We start from the raw sequence: 14,710 nt of genomic DNA on the forward strand, positions 1-14,710 counted from the left end.
CCAACATATTGTTTGTGGAACACTTTGCTGAAGAATGTTTTCTTGCTCGGCTTGATGGGCTATTAAACTCAAAAAATAACTCTATTTTTCCAAGCAGCATAAGCTTTTGCTTCATATAATAGTAAATCATACAAAATACCAATCTTTAAATACAACCAAGATTGTTTTTTCCTACAAAACTCATTGACAGTTCTCTCTCATTTATGGTTTTCCTTCAATGTATTTATGGTTTCCCTTAAATACAGAGTTGTTGCTAAGTTAAAAAAAATAAAAACCAAACAAAACACAACAGCACCATCCACACACACAAAAAAACCCAACCAACCAACCAACCTTGCCTGAAGGTGGGATGAATCCTTAGAAAGTACTTCCACTCATGGAAATTTTACCATAAATTAATTATTGCAACCACAGAAGCCCCCCAAAAAAATTTCCAACAGAAAGCAAACACCTTCTCTTTCTCTAAAAAGCCACAGAAGAGAGGAAGGACCAGTCATCTTTAAGCTAAATCTTTCTCAATATTTATTCATTTATTCTTCCTCCTGAATATTTCTTTCTTTCATGCATTTTGCCTTGCCCAGCCCATCTTTGGTGCCTAATAGCAGCACTCCAGTTCCTAGAATTTCCTCATGAAAAACTGGTTTTGGTGATAGGAAGTTTAAAGAATTGTTTTCTCTATTGCCTTGTTTCAGTTTAACCACAAACCTTTCTGAGCGGACATCCTGAAATCTAACATTCACTGCAATTAATGAAATTTATTTGAACTACTATAACTGCTCTTTTTTACCAGTATTGTGGTTCTTATGATTGCTTTTTTTTGTCTTGCTCAAAACTAAAGGGGAAATAAGTTAGCAAGTCAGAAATAACAGGAAATAACTACAGCAAGATGAATACCGCTGTGTACAGAATGAACACAAATTGACTGAACAGGCACCTCCTCCAGTGAGAGCTATAAGAGGGAGCCCCCAAATTCTCCCTCAGGGCAAGGGGCACACCAGGGCGGGTACACCCAGGCCCATCCCTGTGACAGCTCCCACAGCCCAACACACAGCAGCAGCAGCACAGGGGGATAGAAGCAGCCTGAAGATGGATATAGCAATATCTTAAAAATCTTCACGCATGCAATTAAGAGAACAGGTTCTATGATTAAACATCTAATTGATGGATTATGTTTCTCCACATATGCAATAAATTTAAACAGCTGGTAGGACAAACACCCAGAAAATAAAAATATCCAACTCACTGCTAAGAGAAGAGCAGTTTTAGCTTTGCTATAAAGATTTCTAACCTCATCCCCAGACCAAAACTTTAAACTCCTGACATCTGCTTTTCCAAAAACTCTTCATGTTGACAAACCAAGAAGACTTGGCACAAGAAGAAGCAGGTACTAGAGTCAAACTCACCTCTTCTTGACGCCTATACAACAAAATCTTAACTCTACTTTTTTCACCATTTTTTCCATAAATTCATTATATTAGTTTCCTAGAAAATCAAGTCTGAAATTTACATGTATGTCACTGTTCACTGAATCTGCTGCTGAATATTCTGACACTTACCACTGTATTTTAACTATTTTTTTATTATTATTTTTTACAAGTCTAAAAAATCACAAATAAAACTACTTTTATAAGAATCTCTGGATTCAAAAGCAAATATGGAGTGGAATGTTAAAAAAAGGCAAAGAGCATAAAACCTTTGCTGTACTCACTTGTTAGAGCAAAGCAGTAATTTTTAGTGATAAATATTTTCATATATATGCATATATCATATAAATATATATATATATATTATAATTACATATACATATATAAATAAATGGCAAAACTTGAGAACATTTGTCCTCTTTCAATTTAAAAGAAAAAAGAATGAAAAAGATTCAAAAAGAGTTAACTTTGGCTTTAATTTCTGAACATAAACTAAGAAGCTAACATAATAGTTTGTAATGGCTCCCCAGACAGGACTCAAGGTCTGCAAAAACAGGAAGAATTCCTCCCATCAGCTTCAATCCCTTCCCCCCCACTGTAAAACACCACTTTATAACCTGCAGAATTAAGTCAAATACACAAATCACAGGTTTCCCTGAAATGAAAGAAGTTAAAATGAAGAGGTAAGGGGTAGGGTTTTCTCTGCTTTACAGCAGCTTGACACCACAAGCGAACTCAGCATAGATGTGGAGTTGTGATTGCATCCCTGTAATAACACAAGCACTACAGATTATGTTTAGGGTATCGTTAATCTCTCACACCCACCAATTTCCTACTGACAGCTGGAGGTCAGCAGCAAAGTCCTGGTGCAAAAGTTCACTTCAAATCAGCAGGAACAGACAAGCTTTCAAAATAATGCTGAAAATTATGAAAACAGACTTAAGCAGTGAGTTTTCAAAAAAGAACATGGTAACTTTTTAGCCTAGTAAAGACCAGCAGGTAAGTCTTTACCACAAAAATAATGTTCAGAACTTCATCTCAAAAATATACAGTTTAAGGACTCATGACCTACTTTTTTTAAAAGGAATATTCCTTTAAAAGGAATATTTTGGGTTGTTTAAAGTAGGAAATGGAACTTTTCAAGCTGGAGAAATTGAAATTGAGCAAAACTGTAAATCAGTAATTCTTGCTTGGAGCACATTACATGTTAAGCAAAATGATTTTATGCAAATACTCAGAATTTGTTGTTCTTAAAAGGAAATAAAATAAACTCAACATGTTCTATGATTTGAACACATGCCAAAGAAAGGGTATGAGAAAACTGGAACGGGAGAGAAGCCAAAAATAAAATATATCTACAGTAATACATTCCAGTTAAATTAGTACCAATAATTCTTACAGAGTTTCCAGAAAGTGCAACACAAGATAACATCTATAGTTCAATATTTTTAAACTCCTTTATGCTCTATTTTATACAGATTTTCTTTCACTATTCCCTCCCTCTTCCTTCTCTCTGAGTTTCTCTATGGTATCTACAGAGCAAAAACAAATGCTGACCTACAGAGGGGAAAAAACCTCTTAATTAAAGTGTGATTTAACCTCACAAGATTCCATGAAGAGATAAAAAGATTCCAAAAAGCTTATTAGTATTATAGAATGACTGACTGGGAGATAACAGAAGGAAAACAAATTAATCAAATCTTAAGAAAAGAAATGAAGGATTTGGGGATTTTTTAAATTATTCACATTCTTGGTACAGAAGGTCTATCTAGTGTTGAGGCCCCAAATAACAATTTCTTTGGACTGTTGATAGTAACACTGAACTGTTTTTAATCAGCTCAGTCAATCACAAAGAAAACACTCAGTTCTCTCTGGGCATGGGCTGTTTGGCCACTCTGTCTGGAAGGTATGAGCATAGGGCACAAAAGCAAACACTTTTGAACAAAACTGCTTTGGAGACTCTCAGCAGCAGCAGGTCATCGTTTAATGTATTCTGTTGGCAGTCACTACCACTCCAAAGTAAAACAGGACACTATGGACAGAACGGTTAATAAAAATTAGGAAGAGCAGCACAGGGCATGGAAAAAATTCAGAGTTGAAAATATGTCCAGTATTCATTGGCCTTAGACATATACTCAGTGTATTTTGAGAGTGAGAAGGCAGGAAGGAGGAAAAATTTGTCATATAAGGTCACTCCTTCAGTTGACAACTTGGGGCTGTCCCAATACCAGCTGAAATTTATCCAGTATTTGACCTATTCTTCTCAACCTCTACCCTCTAGCCCTTCTCAAGTTAAGAGCCCTTCAACCACACCCTACCTGCATATCCCAAAACGAGCTCAGAACAGCTCAGCAAGAAGCAGCTCCAGAGGCTTCCAAAGAAGCCCCTTGGAATTCCCTTTCCAATCTATATTCTGTGCCCAGTTTGAGACAGTCCAGTCCACAACACAAGTTTTTTGATAAGCTACTCAAATCATCAGTTATTTCATCTATTTCAAAAGACTTCAGCAGCCTGATACTGTTTTTCAAGTCTGTTACACTAATAGTTATTGTAGTGTTTGCATGTTTAGAACTAATTTTCTCTTTAGGGTCATAATGTTTTAATGTTACATTTCTGATAGGATTATGCTATTTACAAAGCACCTGAAACAATTTGTAAAAAAAAAAAAAAAAAGCTATTTGATTTGACAAATCAATCTAACTCCAACAAGTAACTATTGAAGCTTTTCACATGGTGTGACTAACTTGTAAATGCCCTTGTATTCAGCAACAGCAGACTAGCACTTCCAAGAGAAGTAGTGTAGAGTTAGACTTGTCAACATACAGAGACATTTGCTTTCTTCCCTCCCTTTAGACCCTCTAATGGCAGCCTATTAAGTAATTTTAAAAACAGGCTTTAAATCCAGTTAGGAACTATTAATTTAATCACTCAGAAGACAGATGAAGAATGTGCCTATTAAGAATGTGCCTACGTCCATAATGGGGGTCCCACAAGGGGTCCCAAGGAACAGCAACATCAGAAATCAATGTGAACCTTCTCTAGAAAGGCAAGCAAACCACACAAAGTGTGACTGAGTGTCATTTCAACACATCCCTATTGACTGAGAAGCCAGTGTCTGGCAGGACATCAATACTGGATGATGAACTGTGCCAGATACTACAGACAGACGTTAATGAGACATTTCACCTACCAAAGAGAGAAATAAACCATTGCCAAGTCCAGTTTGAACCTACTATTTTCTGGCATTAAGCTCAAGCATTCAAACTGCCAAAAGTTGATATTGGAACATTTTTGCTAGTTCCTCAGTCCGTTGCTCAGAAGGAATGACTAACAGACACTGAAGAGCTTAAAAGGAAAAACATATCACTGAAGCAGCAAGATGGAGCCCATATAAATTCCTTCACGCAGACCAAATTATGCTGTACTACCTGACAGTCCATATTGTTTCAGTCTTTCACCAAAGCTGGAGAAGTCTGGATTGCAATAACAGACACTGGCCCAAATTCATGAAACCTGCTTAATACCAGGCTTGCCTTTAATACCATGGACACTGTTTGGTCCTGCTTCTTAGACAGACTGTCTATAGGAGAAGGTTTTACTGGCATACACTCACTTTATCAAAAAAGACTCAATCTGGAATAGAGGTCATTAGATTACAAGAAACACTACAACACATGGCATTTTATTTCCTTACCAAAGGAAATAAAAACATGCCATTTTCTGTCCCGGGATGTGGAGGGGAGAGGCCAGGAAGGGGAAGTAAGATGTTTGACCTAAGAATAGTGCTGTAATCTTTGCCACAGAAAAGCTTTGTGTGATTACTATTAGCAAATCATTATCATTCTAAGTCTTTACCTTCACACTTTTCCTGCTACAGGAGCTGACAACAACCTTAGTTCCTTGGGAACAATGAGGGTCCAGAAAAGTCAGTTCTTTTACGGAGGGTTTTTAGGAGTGGTTTGCATGGAAACAAACACTTCAGCTGCTCTCATCTATAGTACCTAAAAACAATATCCTACAAGCAGACCTGAGGAACACAGCACCGAAAATTTCTCTCCAGCCATTGCACTAGAGGCATGCTAGGCATGGATATTATCTTGCCAGGTAAATGTCAGCACTCAAGCCAGCTCACCTAAGCAGCATCTGAAGTTTATTCTATACTAGCAGAGTATTTATTATTCCCCCTCTGGGAGCTCCATGTTACACACAAGCATTCAGACACAGAAGATGTATTAAGTGTTTGCTTAAGCCAAGGAAGTCCAAATGAGTGTGTCCTGGATGCTAGTGCTGAGCCGACAGGACAGAGTAATTAATCCACTGTTTGTGCCATTTGAATTTAAGTCAGACTCACAGAATAGTCCAACGTTCAGCAGCAGTCTGAATATTAACATTTTATCTGTCAGCATTTCAACAGGACTGTAAGTTTTACAAATTTTGGTGTGGTTTTTTATGGCTAGTGATGAAAAACAAAGAATACAAAATTATACTGCTATGCAGATGACTAAATTTTTACTTAAGTTTTCAGCCTACAAAGTGAACATTTCAGAAACAGATTTGCCAAAAGTGGTTCTTGAAATCATTTTTAAAAATCAAACTTTAACTATAATGAAGTCTCAGTTACTCATGGAGCCATGCAGAAACACAGGAAGGCATCTGCACAGCCACCTGGGATCTATCAGAGCTTGCTGCTTGACCTTCGCACCGCCCTTTGTTCACCCAGGCTGCCCCCATGTGCACTGATAGAGTAAGTCAGAGCTTAATGGGTGCTGCCCAAGATGTCTTTACATTCATGAAGCAGCCACATGGCTGGTGCTGAACCTTTGCTGGTAAATCCTTCTGAAACTCAAGAGATGTGGAGGCCACTGAGCAATTGCAACCAAAGAGTCCTGCGTGATCCACCTCAGCCCTGACTCTAACAACACAGAGAGAAAATAAACTCAGTCTCTACAGACTCATCCAGATACTGCAATGCATTCTGTAGTGTCTCCAGAATCACCGGTCTATATTTCACATGGGATCTTCCAGTATTCTTCTCTGTCTGCCTGTGTTATCCTTTAAAATGAATTGTCAACTATAAAGCTGTAGCTGCTCTGCTGCTCTTCATCTTGTGCAAGACTTCAGTTACCACACAAGGAAGCTGAACCAAATGTTTACAGCATCCAAATGCTGCAGCCTAAATGTTAAACTTGGTTGCAGAACACTCATACAGAAACAGTAAAGTCCTGGATCGTTTATAACCTGGACTGACTGACTACACATGTATGGAACTGTAGTCACTGATTCCCAATAAATCTTCTCGCTCTGCTCACAAGTAAAGAATTTGCCTTGCCAAACTTTTGCTATCTCAAGTGGATGAAATCTAGTTTAAGACCATTACCTAGAAAGTAATGAGACACAGAATGGTGCATCATGCAACTGGTGGGAAAGAAATGACCAGTATGAAATAGAAACACACAATTCAGATAGTTAGGAAAGTCCAAGTGATGAGTGCAACCACTTCTTTTACCCAGAGGTATAAGGATTATACACATATCTTCTGTGCCTACACAGAATCACAAAGAATAAAGGGCAGGAATGAAGGACAGACTTACTGTAGGAATAATTAAGAACATCATACAGGAGAGAAGATCTTTCTCACACAGTAAACCAAATGGTTTCCGCAGTTCATATAAATGAAGCAAATTTTACTCTGCAAATTTTACTATTTTACAAATGGAGCAGACAGTTTATACCATGCCAGTAACAAAGCATCTTTCTATGACCCACAGAGGACAGCCTCACAATATGGCTACAATTTAAATTACAGCCTTTCCCTCATCCACTAGATGGGTGACCTGGTCACAGAAGGACATCAAATATGTTAAACAGGACTTGCAGTTTGTGAACTCACATTAACTGTGCCTGGTGATCATGATGTTCCTTTAAATGCCTTTCAATATTACCCAGAATAATCTTCAGAATGTTTCCAGAAACTGAGGTTAGACCAACAGGTGTATAGCTTATTGGGTCTTCCCTCAGACCCTTCCTGTACATAGAGTAACACTGAGAGAGGTCCTGTTGCAACAGCCAATAGCTCCTTTAGAACTCTGGCATGAATCCTATCAGGCCCCATGGACTTGTGAACATCCAGCTGATACAGCTGGTTCCTTACAATTTCAGTGTCTGCAAATGGATTGTACTGATATACATGATCCTCCAAATCAAAGAGCTAAGCAGCCTATCAATGTTATCAAAGATGGAAGCAAAAACAGTCTCTGCTTTTTCTACATCTCTATTAGTCAGGTGATCACCTTCAACAAGTACCAATGTGTTTTCTTTAGACTTCCTTGCTATTAATGTACTTTAAAAAGCCCTTCCCTGTTGTCAGATACAGCACTGACCAGTTTCAGCTCTAATTGAGTTTTTGGCCTTTCAAATCTTCTCCCTGCATATGCAAACCACAGCTCTGTACTCCTCCTATGATGCCTGACCTCACTTCCAGAGATCACACAGTTTCCCTTTACTCTTGAGCTCCACGAGGAGTTCAATGTTCAGCCAAACTGCTAAACTGCTCTTCTCGCCCACTTGCTGAACTTACAACATGCTGCAATTGCCTGCTGCGGCACTTAGAAAAGATGGTTCTTAAAAACTGACTTTACTAATATTGATCTAACTCTCCGTTCTCGGCCTGTTGTCTCTGCCTGGTTAGGCTTAGGATGGCCTTAAGGCAGCCTGAGCTCCAAAGGACGAAAGAAGTCTTCAGGTTTTTTGGTCCTCAATATTGTTTATTAATTCTTATCTACAAAGTTGTCTCCTGTCTCTCGGCCCGACAGAGGTCCGCACAGCAAGACAGCCATGGGCACACACTGACCTCCCTCTGGGCAGTCGTCTATTTTTATACTAAAAACTACGTGTAAGATATTTACCTTTACCTCCCAATACCTTTTACTCTTATTGACAAGTGCAGATTTAGTATGAACCAATCCCAAAGTGCCACCATCACCATCAAAGATGGATGACAAGAAGAAGAAGAACAGGACACGCCCTAATTCCTCCATCTTGTCTCCTAAAACCCCCCTGTACCGAGATTCTAAAACCTGTGTTTTCACTCTGTAATTAATCTATCCCTTCACCACTTATCCCCGAGTGATCCTCTCATCCTCATACACGTGTCACATCCCGTGCAGGGTCAAAGTCCAGCCACCAAGCACTTCTGGCAACGTTCCAGGACTTCCGAGCCCCCCAAGGGTTGTCTCGGCAACTCTGGACATCAGGAGTGATGTGCTGAGTTCCCACACCTAACTGAACAGTTTAAAAAACGCCAGAAACTGTTTCTAAAATTAATACATGATTCAATAATAGTAAGACAAACAGAAAGCTCTCTGAATATATCAACAAAGTTATGACTGCCAGGGATATACCTTAGAGAGAGCACCAATTCTTCTAGATTAAAATACTAGTCTATTGCAGGTTTTTCCATTAAAAATATCCCAAAAGCTGCCTATCCTGAGCTACCTGCCATTCACAATGTTGTCTCCATCACAGCATCTTTCAGATTGACTTCTGCACTCCCAGCCTTGAATGATCAGTTTTCCTTTCTTCTGATAACTTCAAGCAATCTGTTTTTGTCGAAGTGTCCCTGTCCATGGCAGAGGTATTGGAACTAGACAAGCTTTTACGTCTCTTCCAATCCAAAACATTTTATGAGATGGTTCTAGAACTACAGCACAGTAGCAGTCCTCCAAGCATGCAGCAAAACATGTTCAAATATTTATGCATTGTTACTATAAAAACATAAATCCTCAAACACTGGCTTTCACCAAGGCAGTTGCTGAAGTACGATTAAATTTAACATATTTTGGTTTAGGAGCAGAAACCTTTCCCAGTAACTTCTACAGCCTGGCTCCATATTCCACACCAATAATCACTCTAGAGGAGTACAATTCAAAAAAATTTGTTTCCCTGCTAGGTCTCCTTATCAGATTACACCACAAAATACTCACGTCAGTGATCCAAACTCCAGAGTTTTTTCACTACAATACAAAGAATATGGAAAAAAAAAATCACTCTTCAACATGGCTCGCTTTCTCAATTTCTTACCTGTACCAAGTACAACTAAAGCTTGCAAAAACACTTGCTGTGTTAAAAGTTTGTTCACTTGTTTTATTACTCACCCCACCAAAATGGTGATTTATCCGTTTCCCTAAAATATACCAAACTGAATAACCACAAAACATTTTTGAGAAAGGAAATTACCACCTCAAGTCTAAATATACTATACTACTATAAAGAAATATACATCAACAAATTTGTATTTGAATGTTACAAAGTTACAAAATTCATGTATTTCTTTACAGTGTATACTTTTAACGACTGCAATGCTGTGATATTCCTCCTTTATAATGTGTTTAGACTAATGGCAGTTATAGCAAGCAAATACTCTTAACAGCACTGAATGTTTCATCAGAACAAACATACAGTAAAAAAATTCCACATTGTTCTCACACAATGTTTCTGTCACTTTTCCAAGCAATACATAGTAATACTTTCTTTCCAAGAACACTAAATATATGTGTTTATATACAGATCTCTTTTATAACACACAGTTGCACTGCTTTACTTTTTAAATGCATGTACTTTAAATATTTTTCTAAGAGTCCAGCACACTGATTTTTTTTTTATGAAAAACACCCAAAGTTTTCAACTAAAAACATATTACAAATACTTGCCCAGAGCACAGTTTTACAATCAAATTATAAAAGCCCTAAATCTCAAGTTTTATAATACCATCAGTGACAGAGTTGTAACTGCAGCGACGAGACAGGCGCCGCTATAATGTTAACAGCCAGTATGTAAACACTGGCTCAGTCTAAGGGAGGAGCAGGGGCAGCCCCACAAGTGTCCCTTCACACATGCCACAGAAACTTTAGGTGGCTGTATTTAAACTTTCTCTAGCTTAATTAGCTACAAAAGGCAGGGAGAAAAAAATCCCAAACAGCCAGGCAACAAGACAATTAATTTAATTAAAACTGGAATTGTGCCCCTCTTAAAGCTTTATAGTTCTTGAAATTCATTAATACATGAATTCTTGAGCAAGAGTCCCATAAAATGAAGTTTGCCATTTAGCTACTAGCAAAACACAACTTAAAATGGTTTTGAAATAGCAGCACATTTACAAAACACTTAGAGAACACAATTTTTTCCTAGAAAGTAGTCACCGAGGACTTAAGTACAGGCTCTCCACCAAGCTATGGTACTTCTTTAGAAGTCAGCAAGGTATAACTGATCTAATCAGATTTCCAGTAACAGGCTGGCTTCAGCCAAGTCTCAAATCACATTTCAACAGCTTGATTCACAACAATTTTAACAAGTATATCCAGTTACTTCCTTGCTTTCTAACAGTTTCAGTACTTCTAGAACGAGGCAGTGCCATGTCTTTCACTCCAAGCCACGCATCTCCTCCTTCCTGTATGTTCAATTCTTGGCGATATCATTTAATAGATGTTGAAAGAAATGACAGGAGACCGTAACTTGGAATTACAAACAGAAGCCAAAAGACATAAGCAAAATGTGCTTTTTTAAAAATCATAAATAAAATTGCTTCAGATCACCAGTTGGAAACACCTCCTGTAGCAGCCAACAAGGATTGTGTGGTTAAACAACTCCATACAAAAGTTAGTAAAATGAATGCAATAATTTCCTAAGGAAACTCAATGAAATTAAAGGAACTGAATCATCTCTATTTTTGAGGAGACATTAACACAGCCTTTAATGTCTAATACTACAAACTGAATTCTATGATGAAACAATTACACACTTTTCTTTAATAGAAGATATAAAACAGGTGAATCTGCAAAGAACATTATATTCTTTTAAGCATAATTATGCAACTGCACCTATCAGAAGCTTGCTTATTATTATATATCCATAGCTATTATGACAATATAAACATAAAGAATGACTAAAATATTGACAATTAAAACAAATTAGAGCCAGTAAAAATGCTTCCTCCTAACCCTAGAAGGCAATACACAAAGCTTGAGAGCACTAGAAAAAGTGGAAAATTCTGAGTTCCTCCTAGTGGAGTAAGGGACGAAAGGCATAGAATATGTGTTTGCAATGTGCAGATTCATAATCTCCATGTTTATGTATCCAAATCCAACTCTTATCTAAGAAATAATTTTTATCACACCATTACTTAATCATAATAATGTGACCAGTTCTCTTTCAATAATCTCACAGAACATTTATGGATACATATACAAAAAAAAGTTAAGTGTTTTTATTCCTTGGCCCTTTCCACAGATCCTGATAAACTAGTTTTCATAGACAGGACAACTATATTTTATGGTCATCACATAGAACACACATGGACATATTAATGTGCCATTTATATCTTTATAGACCTGCAGGAGCATAACATAGTGCAGAGCATTTCCTGGGTCTGTTTGAAGCTTCTATGCAATGTCACCTCCCCTCCTCATTGCCAGTGTCCTGAAAATCTGTAATTAGATATAACACAAAATAAAATCTACAATCAAACTAATTCTGTCACACATTAGAAACCATGTTCCTCCTCAGGATTATAATGTGCCTAGTCAAGCTATCAATCTCTTTTTCCCATTGTCCCATATGAATTACATACTACAAGGCTGGCACACATGAACAGCAACACTTGGAAGAAAATCTGATTTATAAGCCTGCTGTTCCCAAGTTCAGGACTGACAAGGACACTGCATGCCAGTGAGGTACTTAAAATAGGGTATCCACTTGGGAAGAGATTAAGTGATTAAGTTCAATGTTGCTGCCAGCTGCTAGTAGCAATTTGAAGGGCTAGAGATAGGTTTATAAACTCAAATCATGACTTTTTCCCACTTCCCTGATTTTTCACTACAATTTGTTCTAAGCTGTTCAGCAGATAACTGAAAATGCCCCTGAGTCTCCATGTGAAACATCAGTTTCCTAAGGGACTGTGAGTCTATTAAAATTTGATTTTGCCTGTAACAGAAGCTAACAGGCAAACAGATGTGAAACCAGAAAGTCATATTTCACTGTCAGCAGCAGCATTTTGCACATTATACATAGCTGCCATCTGAGAACATACCAAAAAACTTTGTATTTTAAAAAAACCCTAACTTTCAAATACCTCTTGACATCCTTTAACAATTCCTTTCATTACGAACAATGACTCCACATTTTCATATATGTGTTATACTGCAATACCAAGAGTTCCTTCTTTCCTTTAACTGATCCAATGTAATGTGAATTTTTAGACAAAATATCTTAGGTCAGACATCATGGATTCTGACAGAAAGGGGAATAACCTTATAGAAATTAAGTATTCTAGCATCATTCATTGCATACATGCTGTACCAATATACTTTTATCATTTCCACATACATCTATTTAAACTTCTATTTCTTTCAAATTTCAGATGCTAAATAGAATCCTGTTCACATGTCACAGCTTCCATACATTGCTACAAACAAGTCTAGAAAAACCCATTTTATATAAAATTTGTTTGCCTACTCTTTCTGTTACTCTTAAAAAGCATAGCTTTGCAACTTTCTCATAGTTGTTTTGCTGTTATTCGAAAACCTTGTACAGGTCTGGTCCCATAAGCAGTTTCAATTCTCCACTCACAAATATTTTGAAAGGTACAAGAAGGTCATAGACTGACAACCAGGCTGATTTCTTCCTCTTTAATGTTACCTAGAAATATTACAAGTCAGGCACACAAAAGCCTAACACTGTAACAAGTCTGTAAGAAAATTTAAGCCCGTGTTACCACTGATAAAAGGGAGAAAATACATTTGCTCTCACCCCAAAATGATACTCTGATGCCAACAGCAGGGCTGGAGTCTAAGTAACTAGATAAAGTTTTACTAAAATGTATCCAAACTCTTAACAGTAATTACTACAAGATGAAAATCAGTGAGCTAGAGAGGACATGAAAAAGATAATTAACTTATTTGGTAACTTGATTATGATTATTTTGTAACTTAATTACAATTAGTTTCTCTATAATTACATTAAACAAAGTGATTTAGAAGTGCTCCCATATTTCCAGAAACTCTTACATGTCCTAAATCGTCAAAAACAATGGCTCTAACGCATTCTTTTAAAAGGATAGAACTTTGACATACAGAAAACTTGGCATAGGATTTGCTTACTCCACAGCTGAAGTTCAGGAACGGGGCCTGACAGTGAGTCAACAACAACATGATACATATTTGCCATTATTTTTAAATGACTGCTTAAGGAAGATTCAGACATGCACAGCAATCTAAAGTGCATTCACACCACGTGTACTACCTCCTTCACTATCTTTTTTAAAAGAGTAATCCTTTACTTTACCCTTATTTTATCTTCTCTTCCTTAAATTAAACTTACTAACCAGATGCCTAAAGCACCTCACTCCACAGTAAATTAAAAAAGTATTGTAACTGACACTATTTATACAAGCTACCGACATAAATTGAATTTCCAACAATAAAACCTTACAAGCCAGGATTTCATCTGCCATCTTCCTGGGCACATTACAAATGGCAGCTTTGGGCTATCCTTGGATTACTTAGAGTTTTCTTCTCCCTCTTAATACTTTCATAATGAACTTACCTCTGACAGATGAACTTCAGCACCTTGCCTTAAGCAAAAGGCTTTGCTTTCTGTACCACTACATTTCATCCAAGCTGAATTATTTCAGCTCACCCACAATTTTCTCCACAACATCCTGTAATTCCTCCATCTTAACCATCTTAAATGCCAAGTTGTTAACTCAAGTCATCAGCATTTTCCTTCTTTGTGACTAATTACAAACATTGCTCAAATTATATTTTAAAAAATAAACAAGAACAAAACAAAAGTTTCATTAGGGAGCCCTAAGTAACCAAGCTTTATCAGGCAATTCTGAGCAATGCAATTGCACATTAAACAAAACAAACCACAAACAGGAAACTGAATGTTCGTAAAGTGTTTTTTCACTGCAGCTTTCTAGATTTAAATTTAAGGTTGCAAAAAGACACTATTTCAGATTAACTGTATTTCCAGCACTCTGAAATAAGCCCACTGAACTGTCAAATGTCAATCATCAAACGACCAAAGCAAGAAGTATTATTATATTAAGCTGAAAATCCATAAACACAAATCCTACCTGCTTTTCCTTTCAATGAGAATAGCCATGTAAGAAGCAGGTAAAGCTGCACCAAAGCCAGGAGACCAAAAGTAGAATTTTCCAAGTATCTTCCTGAAAAAGTAATTTAGACACATATTACATGCAAATGGAACATTCATGCACCACACTGTAT

At 37.2% G+C, this 14,710-nt stretch overlaps 1 protein-coding gene across 1 annotated transcript in view; it reads right to left on the reverse strand.

Moving 5' to 3' along the window:
• The window catches only part of TMEM135 (transmembrane protein 135), a 156,559-nt gene that overhangs the window by 126,118 nt on the left and 15,731 nt on the right, over positions 1-14,710 (reverse strand). The window contains exon 3 of the mRNA XM_054269751.1: positions 14,557-14,649. Coding sequence (XP_054125726.1) covers positions 14,557-14,649 — 93 coding nt within the window. The remainder of the gene's footprint in view (positions 1-14,556; positions 14,650-14,710) is intronic.

The sequence above is a fragment of the Melozone crissalis genome, unplaced genomic scaffold, assembly GCF_028551555.1.
Source record: "Melozone crissalis strain CALT ecotype California unplaced genomic scaffold, PUWL_Pcris_2 ptg000008l_1, whole genome shotgun sequence".
Taxonomy (NCBI): domain Eukaryota; kingdom Metazoa; phylum Chordata; class Aves; order Passeriformes; family Passerellidae; genus Melozone; species Melozone crissalis.